This window comes from Nanorana parkeri, unplaced genomic scaffold (assembly GCF_000935625.1).
Source record: "Nanorana parkeri isolate BGI_ZX_2015 unplaced genomic scaffold, ASM93562v1 scaffold1999, whole genome shotgun sequence".
Classification (NCBI taxonomy): Eukaryota; Metazoa; Chordata; class Amphibia; order Anura; family Dicroglossidae; genus Nanorana; species Nanorana parkeri.
Window position 1 is genome coordinate 125,881 of NW_017308267.1, and position 12,996 is coordinate 138,876.

The 12,996-nt window shown below is 41.8% G+C and overlaps 1 protein-coding gene across 1 annotated transcript in view; it reads right to left on the bottom strand.

Annotated features, from left to right (window-relative positions):
• Nucleotides 1–4,120, bottom strand: part of LOC108800345 (ectoderm-neural cortex protein 1-like) — a 6,839-nt gene extending 2,719 nt beyond the window's left edge. Inside the window, exon 1 of the mRNA XM_018572331.1 lies at nucleotides 2,313–4,120. Coding sequence (XP_018427833.1) covers nucleotides 2,321–4,087 — 1,767 coding nt within the window. The 5' untranslated portion in view covers nucleotides 4,088–4,120 and the 3' untranslated portion in view covers nucleotides 2,313–2,320. The remainder of the gene's footprint in view (nucleotides 1–2,312) is intronic.
• Between the last annotated feature and the right edge of the window lie 8,876 nt (nucleotides 4,121–12,996).

Sequence of the window (12,996 nt, forward strand, 5' to 3'; positions counted from 1 at the left end):
GCGTGCGCACACACACACACACACACACACACACACACACACACACACACACACACAAAGTCATTTTTCTAATTTGTTCAGTATCAATCCACAAAATGAAATGCTGGCTTTGATTTTCTTTGAACCTTGATGACTAAACATACCACTGCCTTAAGGCATTTCACGTGTTGATACAAGATCTCAAGTATTTCACATGCCCTGAAAAGTGATCAGCTGATATTTCCTAGGAGCTTTAAAGTCTGTCATTTGCCTTAAAGGGAAACAGACAATACAATAACCCCTTCTCTGACACACACAATCTATTTACAGTGAAGATTTTGTAGTTTTTGTTCTTACCCAAAAGACACTACTATAAAAACTATACTTTGGTCTCAATGGTTACAAACTGATAACTTTAAGCAAATATCTCCGGTTCATGATTTGGGATAACCGGGCAAAAAAATGCAAGATCGAATTAAACGTTGTACAACAGACCACATCCTTACTTGGTTCTTTTTTTTAAGAAGTCAATAGGGACAAGTCACTGGGTTACAGATAAGGCAACTACATTTGCATTTACTTTATAGTTTGCAGGATGCAGAGAAAAGAAGTCCTTCTTTCACATCATATTTCCACTACCAATAGCAAGCCTTATTCTATGAACATATAGTATGATATTGTATCCAAGAATATTGTATGACAAGATATTGTATCCAAGATAATGTATGACAAGAATCCATGATTTCAAAATGTTTAAATTATTCATTTCACGGGCTTTGGCGATTTCAATTTACATATGATTTAGGATAACATTTGCCAGAGTGTTGGAAGATATATCAAAAGGTACAGAGGTTAGCAATTTAGAAACAAAATCAATTTTAAAGCACTAGTTTCAATGCAGATGCTTGTCATAAAATCAATCATACAAGCCCATCACATCAGTCATTCATACAGGCCAAACTACATCCCACCTACATTTAGTATAACATAAATGCATGCAGGTCCTACTGTGACCAGACAAGTAGAAAGTGAATTGCTAGACTATGATTTCATCTTAACCCATATGTGACCAGAGTTTTTTTGAAGGTTAGATGCCCAGACCAAGTTTAGCAGTGACAGTTATCATTGTGACTAAGAACTAGGAACATAGAGTTGTGCTTTCTCATGGTAAGGGGCATATTTAAAAAGGTGTATTGTTGTCCCAAAGAGGTTAAAAGAAGAACTATGAGGTGAATGCTTTTCACTCACCTCATAGTTCTAGCCGACCTTTGACAATGAGACTGTCACAGGTCGGCTCAGTAGATCGGGAAGTGAGCAAATACATACCGGCGTTGGCTAACTTCTCGATCCTGTCACGGCTCTCTGCCGTGACAGGGGAGGGACTGGATTCCCCCCTCCCCGCTCCGATCCGCCAGCGCTGACTGGCGGAACGGACGGGAAGGGTACAGCTGGCTCTGCCTCTAGATAGACAGAGCCAGCTGTCAGTCACGCAGCTGGGCGGATCCAGACATAATTGTCGGGATCCGCTTCAGCTGCGGCGTCTGTTTACCGCGAGCTGTAGCTGCAGCTCAGCTGTATACTGAGCTTAGGGTGACGGGAGGACGCTAGTTTGTGTCCTCCCGTTACCCTAAGGCGAACTACGGGGAAAAGCCCTAACCCCATAGTTCTCCTTTAATTAAGACCCTGACTGGCTCATTATTGAAGGACTGTTATGTACAGATCTTGTTTAGATTGTATTTCTGCATTCTTTAACATTACCAGAAGAAATGGTTTTATTTCAAAAGACAGCAGTTGGGTTTCAGCTTCTCATTTTAGAACAGTAGTAAATAGTAACGCCATGTCAAAAAACGAAGGGGGTAACGGCTACATTGGATAGTAGGTCTCTGAACTAATACCCCAGGCTCTCCGCCGTTATGGCATTAAATGTATTAATGACTCAGAACATCCATTTATCATGACAACAAGTAGTTAACACTTACTTGAAAGTGAACTTATCAGATTAACGCTAAAAGGCAGCCCCACCAGTTGTGCATTTTCTTTACTTCTGTACTACTTTGTTCAGTTGCAGGGAGCAAAGTGATGAATCCCTGCATTGTGGTGACTCAGTTTTCAAAAGCATTGCTGGGTGCCTGAGCAGCCAATCACCAAGTACCAGCATTGTCACCAACAGAGGAGATTTCCCATACCTGGAAAATGCTATTTAATGGTAATTACTCGGAAGCCCTTTCTTCTTTTGAAGAGTCTTATTTGCATACATTCAGGAGGCACTGCCTGAAGTCTCCTTACATCTATATAGTACCCCAGTTAAAGTTATATTATAAATAAGCACTTACCTTCTGGTTTAAGCAGAGAGATATTTCCATGTACTGACAAAGGCTGTTGGGATCAGAGAGTAGGGCACTGTGGTCACACTGCTCCATGTATCACTTGAAGGGTCATAACAGTCCAAAGTCTTTCCCCTCTGGGATCCACAGTACCCACCTACTACATACAGCCTATTGCCAGAGGCAACTGCACGGCAGCTAATCCTTTTTGAAGAAACATCTCCAAATCTGCACCACTGATAAGTCTCACTGTTAAAACGGTAGGCTGAACTGGCAGAGAACTCAGTGTCACCTCCTACAACAATGACATGATTTCCTAAAACAGCAGCTCCAGTGTAACGCCAGGGCTGAGGGCAGGTGGCAGGTACAGTCCATCTGTTTTGGATTGGATCAAAACACTGAACTTTGGGGAGTTTTTCACGGTTGACACTGGTACCTCCAAAAACAAAAAGCTTCATCTTTGCTCCTACAACTGCAGCATTGCTGACCCCTTCTCGAAGGGGAGCTACCAAGCTCCATTTGTCAACTTGGGGGTCATAATGTTCCACTTGCTTAAGGGAGACAGAAGGGGATGCGGGAAAGGTTCCTGTGATTGCGGTATGTCCTCCAACCACATATAAGCAGTTATCTAGTTCTGCTGAACCATGTCCAAACCTAGCAACAAGCATGGGTCCTGCCTTAGACCACTCATCATGTAATGTATCATACACCCAGACATCTTTTGATGCTCCATTTTCTGCCCCTTTTCCTCCAGTAACATAAACTTTGCATCCAATTGCACATGCACTACATTCTTTACGTGGACTGGGAATGTCAGTTTTAGGTATTATCTCTGTGGTCTTTTGGTCCATTACATAGATTTTGTCACACATAAAGGTTTGTCCACCTAACAGCAGCAGGGCCTGACTGACTTTACGAGGACGAGCACAAAATCCAGTCACTAAGCCATCATTCTGCAGAATCTTGTTCCTGCATTGGGTTGCTTCTTCAACAATTGCTTTTGCCACCTTATTTTGAACCACCAAGTTGTCTGTGGCTAGACTTCGCAAATATTGCTCTGGCAGAAGAGCTAACCTAACACAGCGCAGTACATCTGGTAGATCATCAAAACGAAGGCACAAATCATATTTTATCCAACCCATCACTGCTTCATACACTAAACTTTCATCTTCCACCTCCAGTTCTTCACTAAGGACCAGTTCCATCAGCTTCAGCTTTGGTAACCTGAGGAAGTCTTCTGTTTTTGACAACTCCACAAAATTTGATAGACACATTCTCCAGGATAATTCGAGCAATCTCTCACAGCAATGTGCATCCGATATTAACATCATGTTTAAGCAGTTGGCTACATGTAGATTTTTCTCGAGGAACTCTGCAGCTGCATCTCTAATGTCATGAAATTGTAGCATGTCTCCAGCTTCAAGCAAGGACTCTGCGTTCTCTTCATTAAGGATAATCCTTGCAGAGTATGCATAATCTAGAAGCAGCTGCAGCACCTCAGGATGCAGTGCATCATGGAAGTTGACTTCTCTATCTTGGCTTTCTTTCAGACCACCACTGAACATTGCCTCAAAGTAACGGCTGCTGGAAGCTAGTACAGCCCGATGACAAGGGAAGGCTTGGTTCCCCGCCAGCAAGGCTACATCTGTGAAGAGGCACCGTTTGCGAAGGAGGTTCAGCTGTGTTAGTAGGCTGTCAGCATGGCCAGGCTTGTGGAAAAGATGGATGTTCATGGACCCTGTACTGGAACGGGACTTGCGGTTCTCATGATTGCTAACAGACATTTTTATTTTTTGGGTATTTACTAATTTGTGATGGTAAATCTGAAACACAAAAATAATTTAAATTAGATTAAGGCTATGAAAAATGTAAATGTTCAAAACACTCCCAACATATCAGTTGTTAATTTTCCAATATGGAGTTTAGCTCTAAAAAGGAATATATGTGAAATGTTTGGGGGCTTCTTAGACTTAAGATTTGTTTGCAGAAGCGGTCTTGTTGGCCAGGATGTTCTTGAGAACTTTTAATAGCCAAAAATGGTGACCAGGCAAAACAATAGATTATAATTATACAGCTTTATACCGAAGGTGGCAGTAATAACACATTTCTTTAAAAATTATTGGTTATAAGAACCTATGTGTGTGTGTACTAGTAACATTCATTAAATAAAAAGGTAATTTTAGCTATACATTTTAAAGTGCATTTATTGAATTAGATTTCCTAATATATAAATGTTGCAGTTCATCTCAAACAACACACACACACACACACACACACACACACACACACACACACACTAGTTCTTTTTATTACAGCATATGCAAAATGTGTCATTCATCACCACCAGGAAATGCAGGCGATACACAGACAACTAACCAGTCACACAGCAATTTCATTAACTCTCCAACTGCCATGGAAAAATAAACCCATGACTAATAATACAGTATATTGTATTTTAAAGTGGACTTTTGAAGGTATGAATAGGACAGTTGCCACTGCTGACTTCCTTTAGAAGGGTGGAGGCCTTGAAGCTATCATCTTAATCCTGGCTTTATTAACTAATGAGTCACTAACCTGGGTCGAGCATGCACTAAAGTCTAAACTCACATTCTGTGTGCTTGACATAGGTCAGCAACTCACTCAGAACCTAAAGTAAACCCAAACGATGGCCTTAGCTTATAGAATGACCCTAGGCTCACAGAGAAGGTGACTGCACCCTTAGATTATTATTAGGGCATCAAGGAATCCCCAAAACCCAGTGTCTTCTAATATGCAAATTCACAGCTTCTGTGACTAGCCCATCTCAGTTCACAAACTATGCTTCAGATTGGCTGTTCATTGTATTTGAGAGTCAATAAGAAAGATTCAGGATAAGAGGAAGTAGGCTAGAGCTTGGCCAAAGAAACCATTTTTGATCCATCAATATACGGAACCCCAGGCTTTGAAGACTGTCCGAACATGCAAGCAGGCATCTGGAGCAGGGCAACCTATCACAGTATCATGCACCTTTTTCAAAAATTATTTGGCAGTGACTGATTCCATATTTCTATCACTGCTTAACTCTAACAGAGGATTATTCCTGATCATGAGGTTTATGGCTCTTTTCTTTTACTTGAAGCACAACGTTTGTATGAAATTAGTCAAAGAGCAAGGCACAATATTCTAAAACTGGCCATACCTGAATTGCATTTCAACCGACTTTTGTTATAGGGGCTGGGTGGAAAATTTTTGCCAAACAGTGACTGAAGCCAATCTGCTGAAGTTGCTATTAAGGTATGCGGATAGCTGTGGGCTGTCAGAATACAATTGCTGGCAGAGAAGAGTCCACCAGCCACACTGTTCAGGGTGGGTGGAGGAATCAAAAGATTTCTCTTGTATTGCCAATTGGCTGTATCTGTATCAGCATATGTAAGAATGGGTTTGCTCTTCTCCTATCAGCCTGTGGAAGAACAATGCACTCTAGAAAACCCTACTAGTATATAATAAATCAAGAGAGTCAGCAATCTGGAAAGATTTGCATTGCTGGAAAGTTTGTTTGGATAAATACATGTACTGATTTGAAATCCCCCTGATTTATAAATGAAATCACTCATCAATAACCATCACATATAAAAATATAGGAAGCAAATCAATCATGCCAGTCATGGGGTGGAGCACCCCAAAGCTATGTCAGGCTGGCATTTTTTTGTAGGTCCCCTGAAAAGGAACAAAAAAAGTTCCAGGCCTTTCTGTTCCACTGCATTGGAATGAAAGGGTGCTTCCAACATGGTATGGTGCTCACTAATGAATTCAGCTCATTGTTTTGCCAAGATGGTGTATGCACACTGGCACATTACATTGTAACAAATGTGACATTAGAACAAGAAGAAAAACCATCAATATCAGGTATTGTATACTAAGCCCCTGAACAACAACCATTTACAAAAATGCTGTGTTTGTGGCAATACCCAGTCAATTGATTATTATTTTTGTAAAAAATGTTTTCTTGAAAGGATTTTGTCACCAATAAAGGAAACCTTGAGAATGCATTTAATAGATAAAATAATAGGTTTCTGCCACATATGTCAGTGTGTGGGAATAAAATACCTTGAGCACTCCTGTAGTGCACCAGTCCACCCCACTGCGCTTTGTCAGTAAACTTGTAATCTGGAAAGGCGTTTTGCTCAACTGTTTGCCATAGAGGAGAGGTATTATTTATATATAAATATGCCAACTAAGGGCTCCTTGCTGGCTCTCAGATACAGAACTCTTTGGAAGTCTATACATCAAGCAGAGACAAAGTTAATCAGCATACCCTATTGGAAGCATAGCCAACCCACAACATATATGAAGACCTTGGAGAAATGTGCTGCTAAATATGGCATAGAAATCACATTAAAGATACCCTGTCATAAAAAAAGCACAGAAATCAAGTATGCTTACTGGCAGTGTTTTTCCTTTCCATAAATACTCCATATATTTTGATTCATTTGCAATGTGGATGAATTTGCTATACAATTTGACTACTTTAAGGCTTCTTTCACACGGATGGTCCAGTCGGGTCCGCCTATCAGTTTCTAAAGCGGAGCTGATTGGATGCCCAATGTAAGATTATGGGCAGCCATGTGTAAATGGACATCCGTCCATTTACACCCATTATCCCCGACTCCGGCCAGGTCCTGAAAAACAAACGTAACAGTTTTCCACTTTGCCGGATCGGATCGTGCCGAATCAGGGGTAATCTGATGTAAACAGACACATGTCTGTTTACATCCGATTCTCCATAGACTGGCATGGGGTCGACAATTGCAGTTCTTTCCTCCATCCCAAGACGGAGGAAAAAAAAAACTGTATGGGCACAGATGTGACATCAGCTCCATACTACTCTAAACAGGAGGGGATCCATGTGCGGATCCTCTCCTGATCAGCCCATGTGAAAAGGGTCTTAAACTCCTTAGCACAGCCCCCTTTCTCCTTGCACATCAAAGACCTCTCCTCTTCTGGGAGTGTCTAATTACTCTTTGTTGGCCCAGCTCCTTCTCCCCTCCTTTTATCTCCCTACATAACCTTTTATATAGCTATCGGAGTCTGCTTGGGCTGCTGAAATCACATCAAAGATGGTGGCACCCAGCAGAAGTTTCAGGTATTTTGGATGTCTACACACGGGAGGCTTTTACTGGTAAATAGCATGCACAAAATATGTTACATGCACATACAATCTTATGGAAAAGCTTTTCTTGAAATTAATGTTCTAGGAACATGGTCTATAAACTTGGTGTATTTTCTCACATTAGCACACTTGCAATAATTGCTTGATATCGTAAGCAGTATTTGTAATTGTAATTGGCTACACTGGTTGCCCATCGTTCATTTTTAGTGTTACAATGTAAAATTTGTATTTACCTAAATAAAATGAAAATCATTTTTTGTTCTGCATTTTGGATATCATTTTGCTATAACTTGTAAATATTTGGAAATTAATCTTGCATACAATGTATAAAAACATTTTTTTGTACATATGTGCAATTGTTGCATGTGTGCATTAGGCTAGCCATACACTGTTAGAATTTCGTCAGATTCACAGGAAATTCTTACACGTGTGTGGCCCTGCTGGTTCAACAAAACTCAATTACTGTATTGACTTTTGTTGAAGGAGCCGGGCCAAAAGTTTTGGGCCGAACAGTGACTGCAGCCAAGCAGCCACAGTCTCTGTTCATGTATTAAAGTAGCAGGCGTTGGCTGTCACATACAATAGCCACAGTGAGAGATTCGCCATTCCACCCTGTTTAGGGTTTCAAATTGTACAGTGTATGGCTAGCTTTATACTCTTCTGCTCATTTTAAACATTTCATACTGTATATTTATCGGACAAACTAAAAAAAAAGCACAATAGCAGGTTTAAAAATGAATTGTTATTTGATGTTCAAATGCATAGTAAATGCTTCAAGAAAGATATCAGTATTGTGTATCAGCCAATATCGCCAATCATTTGTCAAAGACAAGCGATAAAACAATCAGGCTGCGAGCCAGCAAGAGAAATAATAAAAGTTTATAAAGGAAAGAGCGATTTTAAAAGGATGCTTAGACAAGCATATCACAAAGGATAAAGTATAGTTCTTCATAGAGGATAAAATCTCTTTCGGTTGATTACAATGAATGCGGGCGACTTAGCTTTGAACTGCCCTAGCAGTAGGACAAAGGTCTCAACTTCATTAATTATTAAACTATGTGAAGTTAATAAACAATCCCTAGAGACTCACACTGTACACTCCTAAGCAGCTAAACACACAAAACAGTCATTGTCATTTCCTGCTATACACCAGGCGGCACATTAAACAGCACTGCGGGTCACAGTTAACTCTCTCACCCCCAGAACAGCCCAGCTACGTGCAGAGACTGTGCTAGAGATGGTGGTGGGGGGACTCTATAATTATAGGATACTTATGTAAAGGCAGCCAGACAAGTTTAGACGTATATCCTTGGCTTCTAGTAGCCTCCAGGAAGCGGATGTGGATGGAAGCTCTGCAAGAACTCAAAGCCTTTCTTTCACTTAGACAATCTATTAACCCAATACATCAGTTACCCTGGAATTTTATATTACAAAGCAAGGATCCTATAATCTCATACATGGGATATAAAATGATCCCAGCTTTAAGAATCACATCATTCGCTTGCACTGAACCCGCCCCACACGTCCCCCATGTGCATGAACATATCTAGATGAAATTCTTTCCAAAACCTAAAGCTGGGTGTACATGCCCATGGGCTGAACAAAAGAACGGGAAAAAAATAGAACAGATTCCCCCGTTGTTTGCATTGTATTTTGATAGCGGCTGCTGTCTGCTATCAGAATGCCGAACGGAGCTAGTAGCCGATTGGCGTTCCATGTAGTGAGAATTTTCCAAACAGCTGATCGAGGTATGCCGGGCAGAAGGGTCCTGACAGCGGCACCAGCTGTATGAATTTTGGCCGTTTCTTTAGGAACCGGCTTAAATTCATACTGTGTGTACCCGACTTAAGGGTACACATGGTTCATGCACATGGGCATTAAAAACGCTGCAACCAAGTTCCTTGCTCACCACGGAAAAATTACTGCGTTCAGATCTGTACAGCATATAGTTTTTGAATGGATCTGAATGCAGCAGTATTGCATATTATGGGTCCATACACACAGATGCGTTTGCTCAGTAACCTTGCACTCCATTCAGCTGCTTAAAATCAAGGTAGAAAATTAAGTATCTGCTGTCAGTATTTCTGCAAAATGTATGCATGTACACATGTACTTGCATGTACATGCTGGGATTGAAAACTGAGCTAGAGGACTGTAAGAGGAATTTTACTAATGTCCATGTTTCGGACATTTACATGTTTATATGCATGTAAACAGAAGCACTTTACATGCATTTTTTCATACCAGCAAGATCCTGCATAAATGTCAGTATTTTATTATGCCCCTATGCATGAGCCCCTAAAAAGTATATGACTGCCAACTTTTAGATTGTAAGCCCTCAGGGCCAGGGCCCTCCTTACCATCTTGTCTTGTATTGTAATTCTAATGTCTTCCTTATATTGTAAAGCGCTGCACAAACTGTTGGCGCTATATAAATCCTGCATAATATAATAATAATAAAAGGTAGGTTATGCAACCTCACAACTATCAGCAGCTGGTCACTGGCACTTTACACTAGGAATGGCATTTAATAAAGCATTAATGCTGCAGAAAAAGTGGATAGCGGCACACCGACATATTTCAAAAGTGGCTATTGATCCATAAAAGCAATTACACAGGAGATGAACAGAGACTTCTAGCAGGTTTCACACACACAGGCGCTTAGTCATAGAAACATTTCTGCCACTGTATTACCAGTGACCAGCTGTTAGGGCACTGGACTGTGGCGACAGACCGACCTGAGAAAACACTATTGTTATTGTTAATGAAGTAGTATACTTACATTGCGTTAGCGAGTTGGTAAAAGGTTCAGATTTCTATGGCCATTTTCTTCCAGCACAGCCAGTCCTTGGCACGAGGGTCGCAGTCCGTGGCATGAGAGTCACAGGGAGCTGTAAAAAGAAGTCATCATTAGTGTCACTGAAAGGCTACAGTGGCAGCGGTGGCACACACAGCAGCTAGCACCAGTCTGGGATTGTGATTTCAGGCTCTCTTTGTGTGTGATCAATGAGACTGCTGTGCACATTCTTGTTATACTGTGACGGTGAGATTGCCCAGCAGCGCACACATCGCCTCATACAACCCTGTGCATACAAAACTCAATTGATAAAGCTGCAAAGCAATAGCATGCAGACCCTTAAACATAAACCAATCTATGACTATGTCTGATTTAAAGCACTTGTCCTGTTAGGACAGCTTTGCATGACATGCCAGATTGTTTGAATAGGACACAGAGGAGATCCCAGTACTGCGTGCCTTGTGGAGTGGATCATGCTAGAAATCTAGACATAGACAAAAGAAAAGATACATTTCCGAAGCAATGGCAGAATACAGTGATGTGGTAAAACAAAGGCAATATTGGTTGGTGAAGCAATGGCTGTATAAAGGGTTTCTACAAAACTTAATAGAGTAGACGTATTTACCAGCAAGACCGGCTCAGAGCCCTCTCTTCCTCCAACTGATCCTCAGCTGGGACAAAGCCTATTACCTATTCATAACATATGGTCCCGCCCACCCAAAACCAGCCAATGGCCAAGTAGCTGCTTTCAGCCTCGCCACTGCTATAGCTCCCACAGGGTCTTGTCGCCGACTGCATTCCACACCACGTGCTCAGAGTCTAGTGCTGTGTGTGCTGCCTTCACATCCCTTGCTAGGTTGACATATTTTACTAGCTTGTCACTTGGTTAGTAAAACAATGACACCACATAAGAAGAGATCCTTTGGTACATCAGTACTGCCGCTAACTCAAATCCCTGTACGTCAATTTTTCACTGTTGCCCCTCTTTGAATGGTTCTTTTACACTATACGGCATATAAAAACTCACTGCAACGCATTGAAAATGCATGCGTGTATACGCATGTTAACATGCAATTTATGTGCACTGCATTGACTTTTGATGCGCGTTGGTGTGAGTTTTTGAGCTCATTCATACCAGTTCCATTTTTCTGCACTGCACATGACACTGCTGTTGTGATGTGAACAGGACACACGACTGGCACTGATCCAGTGTGAAAAAATGTCAGTGTCCTGTTCACACCACAACGCGGAGGTGATGTTGTGAGTTGTGTTTACCTGTGGTCATGTACATTGAAATAAAATGCATACATGCCGCATGTTAACCCAGTTGGGTTAACATGCAGCATGTATGCATTTTTTTTCAATGTACATGAACAGCACATTGACACCACAGCGCTGTGGAGACGTGCGTTACAGTGAGGTCACTGCAACGCATTTCTCCACAGCAGTGTGGTGTCAATGTAGCACTGATCCAGTGTGAAAAACTGCGGAAAAATCCAGACATGCTAAATTTTTCCTGCTGCACACTGGTAGACACCAGAGGCACTGCTTTGTGTGGAGACCTGACTAGAGTGCACTTTGTATGTTGCCAATAACGTTAAAAAACTAAACAGTGCCTTGGCAGGCAAGGCATGGATTCACACCACTTGAGCATTCTGTTGAGCATTCTTCAGTCATATTTCCAGGAAGTGTCAAATTAATTACCACTTTTTCCCTTTCATCCCATTGCTGTGTGTTGCATTTACATGCGTTCATGTGCGTTACATTAAAATACATACATGCAGTATTTCAATCCAACTTGGCATCGCATATCTTCACTGTGCTGTGAATGTGGTATATAGAAAACCATTGTTTTTTGTGCACCCTTGCAGTGACTTAGGTTGATCCAGTGTGGAACAATGCAGGTCACTGCACATGGTGGTCAGTAAACTATCTGTATGGAGTTTGCATGTTCTCCCTATGCTTTTGTGGGTTTACTCCAAGTACTCCAGTTTCCTCCCACACTCCCTCAAAGACATGCTATGTTATTAGAGGAATTGGTTCCTGTCTAAATTGGCCCCTAGTATGTGTCTGTGTATGTATGCATGTGTAGATGCCCTGTAGATTGTAAGCTCCATGAGGGGTAGGGGACTGAGGGACTGATGTGAATGTATGTAAAAAGCTGTGTAGATTTTTTTTATTATATATACACTGAGTGGCCAGATTATTATGACCACCCCAGCAGTACTTCCAGTGGTGTATTTTGGTTTTGTGCTGCCCTATGCAAGACTAAACTCGGGCACCCCCCTCAATCTAAATTTGCCCCACCCCATCCTGTTTATAACATTTTGCGCAACCTGTCAGTCACTGTATAGAGCCCACATGAGGTCTCAGGAGAGCTGTGCATGGTCTTGGGTGGGCTGTACAGGGTCTCAGGAGAGCTGTGCAGGGTTTATGGTGGTTCTGCCGCCCCCTGGAAAGTGCCGCCCTAGGCGGCACTTTTCTTTTGTTTTGCCTTGCGGTAGATACACCCCTGAGTACTTTGTTGGGCCACGAGATGACTCCACGAGATGACTTTGTTGGGCTGCCTCGTGACTCCACGAGATGTTGAAAGGTGATGCGAGGAATCTGACACTGCACTGTTGCCATTCTGTTTACTTGTACCAGTCTTGCCACTCTCCGTTCTGACCTAACATTGACTAGTCGCTGACGCCCACAATTCGCACGTTCAGACCCAGATTTTCGGCTGACAGTCCAGTCTTTAAACA